At 35.4% G+C, this 13302-nt stretch overlaps 1 protein-coding gene across 3 annotated transcripts in view; it reads right to left on the bottom strand.

The window, feature by feature from the left end:
• Positions 1-1096: 1096 nt before the first annotated feature.
• LOC107679678 (poly(A) polymerase type 3-like) overlaps positions 1097-13302 on the bottom strand; it is a 27182-nt gene continuing 14976 nt past the window's right edge. The window contains exons 11-23 of one of the 3 annotated variants that reach the window (XM_016475298.1): positions 9337-9457; positions 8650-8734; positions 6795-6848; positions 6566-6685; positions 6350-6459; positions 6107-6231; positions 4859-4992; positions 4611-4690; positions 3842-4077; positions 3563-3625; positions 3362-3418; positions 3230-3265; positions 1097-1900 (exon numbers count right to left, since the gene is read on the bottom strand). In XM_016475298.1, coding sequence (XP_016330784.1) covers positions 1805-1900; positions 3230-3265; positions 3362-3418; positions 3563-3625; positions 3842-4077; positions 4611-4690; positions 4859-4992; positions 6107-6231; positions 6350-6459; positions 6566-6685; positions 6795-6848; positions 8650-8734; positions 9337-9457 — 1317 coding nt within the window. In that variant the 3' untranslated portion in view covers positions 1097-1804. The remainder of the gene's footprint in view (positions 1901-3229; positions 3266-3361; positions 3419-3562; positions 3626-3841; positions 4078-4610; positions 4691-4858; positions 4993-6106; positions 6232-6349; positions 6460-6565; positions 6686-6794; positions 6849-8649; positions 8735-9336; positions 9458-13302) is intronic. The other 2 variants (XM_016475299.1, XM_016475300.1) reach the window with 2 other exon arrangements.

The following is a 13302-nucleotide window of genomic DNA, read 5'->3' as shown; positions in this document are numbered from 1 at the left end:
AAAATTGAATACGATGTGAACACTATCATGGTTAAAAATATTTAAAGTTAAAAAAGTAGTCCTTAACAATATATCTAAAGTATAGTTGGACTATTTAATGGCTTTCAGCTCAATTTAAAAAGTAAAAACTTTTTCTTTTTTTTTTTGGAGGGTGATTGAGAAAAACTTAATGGAAAACTTATTCAACATATATATTATCAACAATAAAATATAAAAAATATAAATATATTTTTGTTTTAAATGTGTGCAATGTCAAAAGCAATTATGCTATTGTTACGAGACAACACAAATAAACCAATCACAGTGATTTCTCTTTGCAACAACGTAGACTTTTATTTGTGAAAAAGTACAATACCTTGTCCTTACAAATAAGCGTATGAAAGAACATTGCAAGGCCATAGGAGGCGTTTCACAGGAGTGAATCTGTGCTGTGACTAGGGCTGGGTATCGTTCAAAAATGTTCGATATCGATATCGATACCTTGACTTCGATACCGGTTCCTGAACGATACTTTTTTCTGATACCAATTTTATGAAATCAATTTTAACAAGATTACATTATCTAAAAAAAAAAAAACTTTGGTTTTATTTTTCAGCTTGATGTTTATACAATCTCAAAGACTCATCTCCTGAGCCACTGCACAAAGGAACAAAGTGTAACCAACACAATAAATCAGTGCAAATAGTTTTAATAAAGCTCAAATAGTCGCAATTCGGTCAGTGCCTAAAAAGTATCGAACTCGATACCCAGCCCTAGCTGTGGCGACAATGTTCCTGGGGCGGCAGCTTTACCGTTACACGAATCCACAGAGTCAACACAGACCAACAACACAAAACACAGAGTAAGAAAAGTTTCTACAGATTTCAGAAATAAACAAAACAACTCTCCTGCCCCAATAAACCATCATTCGTTTGAAATTTCAATCAATCTTTTATATTTTTACATCCATATCCTCAAAATCAGGTCAACAGTAACGAGATGAACTGCCATTTTAATCACATTAGTCATTCGAAACGCACCTTTGATTCCACATTAGGGAAAATCCCAGCATATAATACGAAAACTGAGCTGTTCAAAGCAAATAAAAGGTTCAATATATATATATATATATAAATACATGTGGTAAAACAAGCCTAAATGAAAGGCCAGCACTGGTCTCCTCAGAGCATTCTGGTAACACTCCTAATTAATGCATTCTAGTAACACTCATAATTAATGCCCTGCCAAGACGGCGGAGCAAAACGATGGTGTTTACACTAATCTGAGACTGATTTGGTTAAATTACAGCTGCATTAGTGAGCTAGAATCATCTGGATGAGCGAGCTAGTGAATTTTCCATGTCAGATTAGTACTGTCATAAGTTCACGCGGATTCAATGCATCTCCACCTACTGAGCACGCTTTGATGCTCATCTATACCTTCAGCTCTGTACAATATGGTGGATTGGTCTCCAATGGACCAACTGTACCCTGGAATATAATTACATGCCTCTTTACTGGTTTACAAAAGAAAAAGAAAAAAAAAGCATAAAGCGTCACCGTCTTTCAGGTCAAAACAGAAGGATGATAAGATTTACAAAGCATGTGCACCAAATCACACGAACACCTTAAATCACATTGAGGTTTTTGGGTATGACATCTCTTTTTCTTTGCATTGTACCAAAGGGGAGGGGGGAGGGAGAGGGCACAGGGAAGTTTGTGGAAGAACAGAGCTGCCCCCGTGTGGAGAGCCGTGTTGCACATGGGCAGGAAACAAAGGGACTTTCACCTCCTGAGTACGAGACCGGCCAAAGATTGAGCCGCTTCTACCTGCTGAGTCTCAGCTTGATAGAGTTCTTGACCACGGGGGTGGGGTTGGCCGGGAGGATCGGGACATCCGACAGATCAGTGTTAGAGGCTATCTGAGGAACATTGACGAGATAAATCATCAATTTAGTAACACTTAAAAAGTATACACTAATGAAGTACTTACAAATCACTTTTAGTTTATAGTTAATTCATAGTTTAAAAACTGTAGTTAATGCATTAATATAATCTATACAAATTGTGACTTCTTGAATCATTATCACTGTAATAAACAAATTATTAATTAGCTCATAGTAAAGGTATAGTAATTGGTACCATAGTAAAAAGGTACCACAGTAATTGGTAATAAGGAGTGAATAGTTCTCACTTTAGATTAGGTCACGGGAAATGAGAAAATTACATTCATTCACATAAAGTGTTACCCTGAATTTTGAGAAGGATGGGAATAATCATGAATAACCGTGTCCAATTGACAAATCTCATTGGTCCAAAATTCTGTATATTAACTTTAACTAAAATATGACTTAATGACCTAAATAAATGTGTTCCTTTTTTTTTTTTTTTTGTAGATTGCTTTCCATAACTGAAAATACATTTATCTTCTGTAGTGGACACTATCCATTTGTTCATTGGGCATTTTGATAGAAATTTCCATTCAGCTCTACAGAAGACTATTTCAAATTAAATAATGATCATCAAATGAATGATATTTTTTAAATAAACACAATTATACCAAAGTCTCTCTCCAGTCCTTCAAACACTGCAGAAGCTGATCTTTAACATTGTCAAAGATCCTTATTATAGCATGTTATTTTAAAAGCTCTAAAAATGTTTATTTGCTTGCCTACAAATCACAATTACCTTACACTACCATTCAAATTTGATCAGTAAGATTTGTTTAATGTTACTGACACACACACACACACACACACACACACACAATATTCTGAAATATTTGCAATTTAAAATAGCGGTTTTCTACTGTTTTCTATTTTAATATAATTTCAAATGTAATTTCAAATATAATGTAATTACTTTTTTAAATGTAAGAATTTTTTTATTTTATTCTGCAATTGAATTTTTAAAAAGCTACATTTCCGTTTGATCCTTCAGACATCATAGATATCATTCTATAACTTAATTTGGTGCTGAAAAAACATTTATCATCAATGTTGAAAACAGCTGTGCTGCTTAATATTTTTGTTAAAACCATGATGAATAAAAACATTACTTAAAGATCTTACTGATCTCAAAACGTTTGAATTGTAGCGTTCATCATAAACCCTAATGCACATTAATGCATAAAGATATTTGAAAACATTAGAGATTAAAAATTCTGATTTGTTTGGTGGTATTTCGTGAGCTTTCATTTAAAGAAAATAAAAAAAAATTTAGAGCTTAAAAATTGTTAATTTTGTCCTTACCTGTGTAGGCGGTATCTTCTCTGCGGTGTCCACTGCCTGCGAATGACAGGAAATAACATCAGCATTTAGCCTTCTCACATATTCACTCCATTTATCATTATAACCAGCATACCCTTTTTATCATTGGTTTACCGTTAATTCTGTCTCTGTTTTAGATTCACCCTCTGAAGGAACCACTTCAACACTCTGCTGAAAAAAAAAACCAAGATGACATAAACACTCAAACTTAGTGATGAACAGCATGAAGATTACAGACAAACTGCCTCTTCCGAGTTCAGTGGATACAAATTTTGCCACTTTTGCAAGAAAAAGTAAGAAAAAAATAGTCATTACCTCTGGATCCACAGCTACATGGCCATCAGTTTCACCCGAGGACTTTGCTTCTGGGGTTGAGAGCTGGAAGAGTAGGATTTAATTATACTTTTCAGGTGCTATCCACACTTTATATTTAACGTTAATGGGTGACTCTTGAATGGGGCAAAAAATTTACACATAAAATTACTGTTTTTATTTTGTAATTTTGCAGTATTAGTCGTGAACACTGTGAAGGACAGGATTGAAAAAGGTGTAGAATACAAAATTAAAAAACATTCCACATGAGCATTGTCTTACCTCCTCTACTTTGGCTTTCTCGGACGTCTCATTCCCAAGGGGTGAGGCAGGGCTCTTACTGGCAGGTCCAGCAGCTAAACATGGACTGGGATGAGGGTTCTGCTGTACACTGTCCACTTCGGGTTTCTTCTCTGAGTCATGCTGAACTGGTGAGGTGGGCTGCTTTAGTGGAGCTGCACCCTTTCGCACGGTATTGCTGCTGGAAGTCCCAACATTAACTGGCTTAGTGCCATCCACTGCAATGATCAACACACAAAATCAGTACTAGCATTAAGAAGTCGTAAAAACATTAAACAAACAGAAATTTTAAATACTATTTCAAGTAATTAAAAAACAACAACAAAAAAAGTTTATCCAAAAAAAATGAAAAGTATTGTCATCATTCACTCACTCTAATGTTGTTCCAAACACATAACTATTTTCAGTGGAGCACAAAAGGAACAATTTTGAAGAATGTTCACGCTGTTCTTTTCCATAGTGATATTTAAACCGCCTTTCATTTGCCATATCACACCAGGTTTGACTTCTGACGTATGAAAATATGGTTGAAGTAATATGAAGTTAAAAAAAAATTATATGGATGACTTTAATAAAATAAATCTTTCGGGGAAAAAGCAGCATTAACATCCTTCAAAACATATCTTTTTGTGTTCTGTGGAGGTTTGGAACGATGAGGTGGAGTTCATTCAGTGAACTATTCCATCAAACGACAAAATTACTAAATAAACATGTCTGCTTTAAAATGACTTTAAGACCCCAGTAGACATACCACCTGCCAGGAACGTGCTTCCTCTTGAAGTGTCCATATTTCCTTGCAAATCTGAGGTGTTTGTAGCAGTCCCAGTGGAGCTACAGTCAGAGAGAGAGAGAGAGAGGAGAGGAGAAAAAAAGAAAGAAAAAGCCATGTCTATTGGTATTCCCAAAAGATCGGAGTTATAGAAAACTGACAAGTGGTTAATGGAGATAAAATGAAGTTAGGGGAACAGGTGACCAGGTGAAAATGGTTTGATGTTTTACCCCTGAGGGCTGGAGGCACGGGCGATCTTGGCAGCCGAAGGGCCCGTGGGGGACGGCACTGACATGCTGTTGTCACTGTCAACGGACAGGTCGAGACTGCCATCATTCATCACACGCAGGCCATCAGATGAATGCTACAGGAAAACAGAGACAAAAACAAAAGAGTGAGTTTGCTGAGTGAGAAAGGTCTCATTATCAATATTACAAGTCACTAAAATTATGAATGCATGTATATATTTCAGAAAAATTTTATTGTTATATATTAAATATATTTATTTAAAATATAAATTATATGAATATAAATATAGACATGTAAATAGATCGTAAATAGTAAATAGATAGATTTTAAAAATATATACTGTATGTGTGTGTATTTATATATACATAATAAATATACACAGAACACACACATATATTATGTAAACAAAAACTTTTATTTTGGATGCGATTAATCGCGATTAATCGTTTGACAGCACTAATATAAATGTCTATATATCGATTAAAAAATATATATAATAATAATAATAATAATAAAGCATTTAAAACAGTGATCCTAAACCAGGGAGCCAGAGGAAGAATTAAATTATTTAAATATTAAGAAAGAAAGAAATTCTAAAAATAAAAACAAAACTCAGAGATAATTTTTCCAACTTCTGTTTTTTTTTTTTTGAAGGACATACAGAATATTCTGTAATCAAATAATGAAATGTGTTTAATTAAATATCAACTGTCCCAGTTTCTGTTAACAAAAAAGTCTGGAAACAAACAGACTATCATAAAACACCAGAGGAAATATCTATATAGACAATACGGGGGGCCTTCAAATATTGTGTTGGACAATTTGAGTCAAAAGGGTTAGGAACCACTGATCTAAAATGCTTAAATTCCTAGAGTAAAGAATCTAGCATAATCATTTAATAGTCATTTAAAAATAGGCAGTGAGGCTTTGGTCCACTAAATCAAAGTCATAAAGCATGCAAGAAGCCAAAAAACAGTAAAACGTCAAATTATATCATAAAGAGGACCCATGTAGACCCTCAAAGGTGTGTCAAGGTCAATAAATTCCAGGATGTCAAATGACAAAACTTCATTAAAATTTTAGACAACAGCAAGATTGATGATCCGACGAAGGAAAAAATAATAAGTACACCTTGAAACCACGAGTTATTACTTGAAATCACTTACATTTTGTTCTACATTTTGAAACGATTGTTCAGCCTATTTACAAAATAACAGATGAACGCTTGCCTTTCTCTTGCTCCTCTGAATGGCGACTTTGGGCAGTAGTTGTTGCAGTTGTTTCCTCTTCACATGCATGGCTGTGATTTTCATATCTGCCTCAAACATTTTACTAGTGATCGCCTGCCGGTAAACTACAGAGAACAAATGTTGATTACTGAGAGAAGTTTAATCATGGCGCAATACTAACAAACATCTAGAAAACAGAAGCTGTGTGTTTTTGTTCTCTTGCCAAGAGAAAGCAAGACTTACCAGTGTCTGTGAAGGACTGGATGTCAAACGTCAGGTCCACATTAAGATTTTCTGGTCCCTCCATTTTTTTGAACACAACACCTATTACCCAAATTGTGCTGAACTCCTCCCTGTATGTATACAAATACAGGAAAGAGCGAGTAAAGACTACCACATTTGACATCACTTCCTTTCTTGGGTCAGTTTTAAGCCTTTGTTAAAGCATCTTAAACTCACTTTTCACTTTCCTCTTTTGGCCCAGGGAATGACTGTGGATTCACATGAGCGAGTGTGATGAACTCATTCTTCTCCAGGTTTCCCACCAGGATTCGGATCTTTGATTCCACGAGGCCCACCCTGTCAGACAAACAGTTTATTTAGTCCTAGCCTACAACATTTTTAAACTGATGCAGGGCACATGAGCTGAACATCAGTCCGATAAAGCATGTGACAGTGCTGTACTCACCACTCTAAGTGCTGCTTCTCTGTCTGTGCACTTGCTAGCAACACTATATAATGCCTTGGGACATAAAAGACAGAACAATGCCATTACATCCTTTAGACCACAGTTGTTCAACCAAACCCGGCAAAACCTACAGGGCCGTCCCGCCCCGATATCACTGACACTTCTCTCCAAAGACAAATATATCTTCACTCAACACAGCAGGGACCACTCATGAACACACACTAAGCATTTGAACAACGTTAACAGCTGATTCACAGCATCTTTTACAGTAGATCAGAAACATGAAAAGATCTAAATGCTGATCAGTTATGTCAATCAAACTGAAAAAGAATGTTCTTAAAGGGATAGTTCACCCCAAAATGAAACTTTTGTCATTTACTCACCCTCAAATTGTTCCAAACCTCTAAGTTTCTTTCTTATGTTGAACACAAAAGATATTTTGAAAAAGCACTGCTGGTAGCTATTGACATCCATAGTATTTTTTTCCCTCCATACTATGGAAGTCAATGGCTACCAGCAACTGTTTAGCTACCAACTTTTTTCAAAATACCTTCTTTTGTGTTTTACAGAAGAAAGAAACTTTTTCATTTTTGGGTGAACTATCCCATCCTGTTTCCCACTAAAAATTCACAAAATACGTTGCTTCTTTGAAGCAAAACTGTTTAACTTTGTCCTACCAAAGTGACTCAATACCGGTTACTTGTTATTTGAACAGATGGTGTCATGTACAAACTTTCAGCATTATATTGATTACAAAAATGCATGATTTTCTGTGAGATAGCTCAAATTAATAGAGATCAAAACAAAAACCAAGATATTTAGCATTTTGACCGCAACTTAAAAGTTAATAACTTTATGATTTGTGAATGTGTATGTAAAGCAACACACTTTGGACATTTTTCCCACACTGATTACATATTAGGGATTTGTCTGGACAGAACAGAATGAGATACTGTAAATCAATCATATTTAATCCATTCTTTGAAACTAGCTAATTGCTACATTGTCTTTAAGGAAGAAATAATGGCAATTTTGAGCACCACAATGAACTGCATTCAGTCGCTGCATCCTCATGTGGGGTGAGAAGATTGTGTCGTACAGTGAAGGGTTTTCAGAAAGGTTGAAAAAAAAGTTCAAATTTGTTAAAGATGAAACCCCTACTAACAAAAAATTGTTGATTGGATTGCTTTAGACCTCCATTAACCATTAAAAAATACCTATTTTGTTAGTTTGAATTCTGTTTCTTTTGACTGAAATATTGACTTCAAGCTGTTATGATGAACTTCACACCACACTAATTAAAAAAGAATTAACAAAAACACAGACAGACTAAATGCTAAACATTGACGGAAATAGAAAATAAAACAAAATTAGAAACACTATGAAAACACAGACTAACAAGAAATACATTGTACGAATTGTGAACTAAAACATTTTATTTTTGAATTGTATACAAATTAATATAGCACAAGAAAACCAATAAAACCTTTTTAAATAGAAAACCACTTTAAACTTAAATACCTACCTTTAAAATATATCAATTTAACCATCTCAAAAAATGCTGCTTACATTTCAGGCATGCTCTACAATTGTAATTTGTTCAGCAGGACTATAACACATTTTAACTGTCAAAAACGTTGAAGTGTCATAAAAGCCATTGTGTTGTACTCCATATGCATAAACCGATCGTATGCAAAATTCTGCTTTTATTTCAAATTGATGACACTGATTACATAAAATAGTAATTGTGAATGGGCTATGAATGTGTGTGGGTGCAGTTTTGAGAAATAAATCTTTATTGAAATGATTAATTCTCACCATGAGTGTCCAACAGGATATTCAGCTTAATACATACTTGTATTTCTGAAAGAAGTTTGGTGCTTCAAATAGTTTGGACCATTCTGCTTTATTCAGCAATATTTCATCCGTGATCGCAAGACCTGCGAGGAGTTAAACAATTCAAATGTGAGTCAAATACGTGTAATATTGGTGTAATATCAGCGTCTTTTAGCTTAAAACAAATCACTCAACCAGAAATGAAATTTCCGTCATTATTCCAAACCTGTATGACTCGGTTTTTAATCAGATGTTGCACACTGTACTTAAAGGACAAAATAAAACAGCACCATGAAAGTAGTTTATACACCACCTAGATCCATATTTGAATGTACCTGAACACAAATGGGATTTAAGAGCTGTTGCAGACGGGAGGATTTTCAGCCAATTTAAATTTTGGTCTGTTCCTCAAACAAAACTTCAGAAGACTTTAAATATAGCCCATAAGTTGTACGTAATATTAATGGCACTTTTTAAATGTACATTTTTTGGGGACTTGAGACCATGTCTCCATTCACTTTCGCAGTTTGAAAGCAATAAAGGTGCACATTATCTAAAACATCTTATTTTGTGTTACACTGCAGAAAGAAAGTCATACAGGTTTGAAACAACATGAGGGAGAGAAAATATTTATGTAATATTTTGAGATCATTCTTTTCATTATACTATGAGAATGTTTCTAGGGATCTTCAGAAATGAGACTGACCCCGCTTGAACTCTTCCACCATGATGGCCCGAGTAGAGGTGGACACATTGTAAGTGGAGTTTTGTTGAGGGTAAGCTGGTGTGATGATTGGCATGAGGTGGTACCGGTCACTGGGGGTTACCTGAGAGGAAAAAAGCCCAAAACATTAGCAGTGCAATAAAGCACAATTCATACACATACCCTGAAGTCTGAAGTGAGTAATCTAACTGAGACAGCACAGAAAAATCATTTAGTAAATGATATGCTAATGTAGCTGTCTATAGAGGCCTCTGTAGAAAGCCCGAGTATGATTTATGTCTGATGACAATATTTGTTTATAAAGAACATTTTTAAAAAACATGACAGCAAAATAAGAAAGCAATATTCTGAACATTTACGATATGTTCGATATTACTTTCATTTAAAATTAACCAGCACCAACAATATTGTGATGATAATGTGCTTCTTATTAGTTCAACACGCTTCCTGACTGTCAGTTTTGTACTCATTACCTATATCAAGTAGGGTTGTGCCGATAGACCAGGGGTCGCCAACTGGCGGACTCCGGGCCGAATCCGGACCGCGAGATGCGTCCATCCGGACCGCGAAGCCTTTTGACATAATGAAATAAATAAATGCCAAATGCTAATTTCTAATAAAATCAAATTTATATCAAGCACATCAAGGTCAGCTCAGTAGAGCCGTTTGGGTCCTACTGCGCCACGGGTTGCTACGTTTAGACGTACAGTCGTGCATGCAGTGAAGAGAGCGGCGCGCAGACAAGTGAATAATTCAATTTCAGTGAGTGAAAAACAATGGCATTCTCAAAAATTAGGAAAGTTGACGGGTCCTTAAGTTTTAAATTTTAAGCCATAAGAAGTCTTAAATGGTACAAGAAATTATGATTTCAGGAGGTCTTAAATTTGGGGACGGAAAGACAAGAATTGCGATACGGCTGAATGTGACGATTAAACTTCAATAGGCGATGATTTCATTGAATAAATGAGTGCTGCAGTCAGATGCTGTGCTGCTTTGTGTACTGCCGTTACCGGGGAAACTGCTATATTTCTGACGGTCTGACAGCGCCACCTGCTGGCAGAGAATGAATGTGCATTTTCCCGTCTGCTGTTTTTGTTCAGAACAACATGAAAATCAACCCATGTTTTTACGCAGCAAATACGCAGAGCTGTAAATGTGAACTGGTGGATCGACAACCCCTTTAATGTGCTGCTTTAATTGATGCACACACACACCACTCGCACATAAATACAGTGAGAGGGAGAGAGGTCGGAGATTGCAGATTGCGCTGCGCGCATACAGACACTTATTGTCGGTGCTGCCCCACGACTTTTATTAATAAAATAGTATAGATACTAGATCGCTACATTATATTTCTCAGCAACGAGGTAAAATCGAAAATAACTAAACAGCTTCGTTTGTAGAGAAAAACACGCAGACACAGGTAACTCAAGCACACAACTGTCATCTCTTTCTCTCGATAGATCGATCAATAATTCATTCAAATAAATGCTATAATTCATTCAAATAGATGCGTTCTATTTCATCTCTGCATCTGATTTGAAGTGGGCAGAATGCTAGATCTAACGAGACGTAACTGATGAAAATAACCCTTCCGGTTAAATCTTGTGCTGCTAACATCATAAACAGCTTGTTGTCAATGCTGGCATAGGGCTGTGCGATATGACGATATATATCGGATGGATGAAATAAAAAGTCTATCGTTTCATATTTTGCTCTATCGTTTATTTCGTGGTGTCGCAAAATACATTGTTTACGGTAATAATTTTTCAGAATTTGGATGACTGCGATCTTTACACGCCACCACGGGACGTGAGAAAATCTCTCACTGCTCTTGACTAAATCACTTTTGTAACTTTAATAAGAAAAAATTTTAAAAAATAATAATGATATTTATATACATGTATAGAATCTATACATAATACACGTGTTAAATATATCTATCAATCCATCTATCGATAGACAGATAGATAGATAGATGTAATTAACACAGTGAAGACTAATTAATTTACGCAATGTATGTAGCGTTTCTTACTTATTGTAGTTTTTGTCCTATTGCTTGCAATTCGTTTCTTATCCTTATTTCATCACTGACTTTATCTTTATAGTTTTTTGTGTGTGTGCGTGTCTCTTTTTAGGCTTGTATTAGTTTGATATTGACATTGGTGACAAGGATTATGAAAATTCTATGGTATCAAAGACTTTAATATTATAAAAACCTTTTTAAAAGAAAAAAAATAACTATATTGTGATATATATCGTTATCGTGATATAAAATTAGTCATATCGTGATATAAAATTTTGGTCATATCGCCCAACCCTATGCTGGCAAATGACTGTGAAATAAGTGGGATAATCAACGGCCTGCCATGCATTAAAGGATTTTTAAAGCATTAAAGGTTTTTTAATGCACTCCGCTTCGTGTCGGGTGGTTCTTGGCCTCCACGTCGTGCATTTAAAATCCTTTAATGCATGGCAAACCGTTGATTATCCCTTACTTAAACAATTAAGACGTCAGTAAAATATATGTGTTATTTAATTAATATAATAATTGATTGATAATAATTGTAAAAATTTATATAATTGATACTTTTGACTCCATTTTCTTAAAAAAAAAAAAAAAAACCTTTAAAAAGTTTAAAGGCTGAAATGTGAAATGTATCATTTTATAAAACTGTTTTTGTGAAAACATGTGTCTGAACTGTATATCATGCTTTTCGCAAGTCTTAAAAATGGTCTTAAAATCTTAAATTTGAGCTGAACTATCCTGCAAAAACCATCAATTCATGTTTTTAGGAATAAGTTTCCAGACCTCGGCTGGTGAGGAGGGTTCATTACTGGACCTCAAGCAATTTTAGTTGAAGACCTGTGCGATAGACGACAGTATCGTGCATCAACGACAGTCAGATATCGCATGTGGCTGACGCCTTTGACGATAGCAAAACGATTATTATTATTTTTCTTATTATTATTATTGTTAATATTAGGCTAGTATTATTATCTAATTAATATTAGGGCTGGGACAATAAATCGATGCATCACGATTCGTGGATTGATTCTGAGATTATCAGAATGCAACGTGATTCGCTCTTGAATCGATTCTGAGCTTAGTTTTTAACAGCAGATGGCGCTCTAGGCTAGTTTTTAACTGCACACTCAAATGCTCACGAAGAAGTGCGCTTGTGCGTACGGCTGAGTAATGTAAGTGGTTAAATGTACTTGCACATCAGCTTTTATGCTTTTATGATGCAAGATCAATGTAAACACAGCCCACTGTGAACAACCTTAATTCGCTTCAAACTTTTCAAACTTTGATTATTTTAGGTTCAAATGGTGCGTGTGTAAGGAACTGGAAGCAAGCAGAATTCGGCTATTTCTAAAGCACGCAGTGCCATCTGCTGTTAAAAACTAAGCTCAGAATCGACTCAAGAGTGAATCGCGATGCCTTCGGAAAATCTCAAAATCGATGCAGAATCATTTCTCGATTCGTGATGCATCAATTTATTGTCCCAGCCCTACTATGAAGTACATGTATGTAATTAATATAATGTTAAACATTCAATATTCACGCCTGTATAGCTGATGTGCATGAGCTGAAAAGCAAAGCATGCTGAGTGGTTTGAGCGTGTCGCGGAAAAGATGCGCAAGCTTGTCGAGCAAACATCCCTTCACGGTTCGGCATACACTAGGACCGCGGTTCAACTTAAATCTGACAATGCATCTGTAATATGGTTTGTTAGAGTTCAGCTAATGCATGTTTCTGTTGATGGATACAAATTCTGGCTTCCCAATACATTACAACAAGAGCGATGAGAGAGAAAAAAAATATGTGGACAAACCAGTCACTCTTTTATCAATGCAAGTGCTTTATGCTGGAATAACTGTAATTTATGCCGTCATCACGTGTTGATAGCGCAGGTGAGACCACATCGTTATCTGTGTTTAAAC

The sequence above is a fragment of the Sinocyclocheilus anshuiensis genome, unplaced genomic scaffold (assembly GCF_001515605.1).
Source record: "Sinocyclocheilus anshuiensis isolate Anshui unplaced genomic scaffold, SAMN03320099.WGS_v1.1 scaffold280, whole genome shotgun sequence".
Lineage (NCBI taxonomy): Eukaryota > Metazoa > Chordata > Actinopteri > Cypriniformes > Cyprinidae > Sinocyclocheilus > Sinocyclocheilus anshuiensis.
Note: the sequence above shows the minus strand (reverse complement) of the source record. Positions and strands in the feature narration are given on the sequence as shown.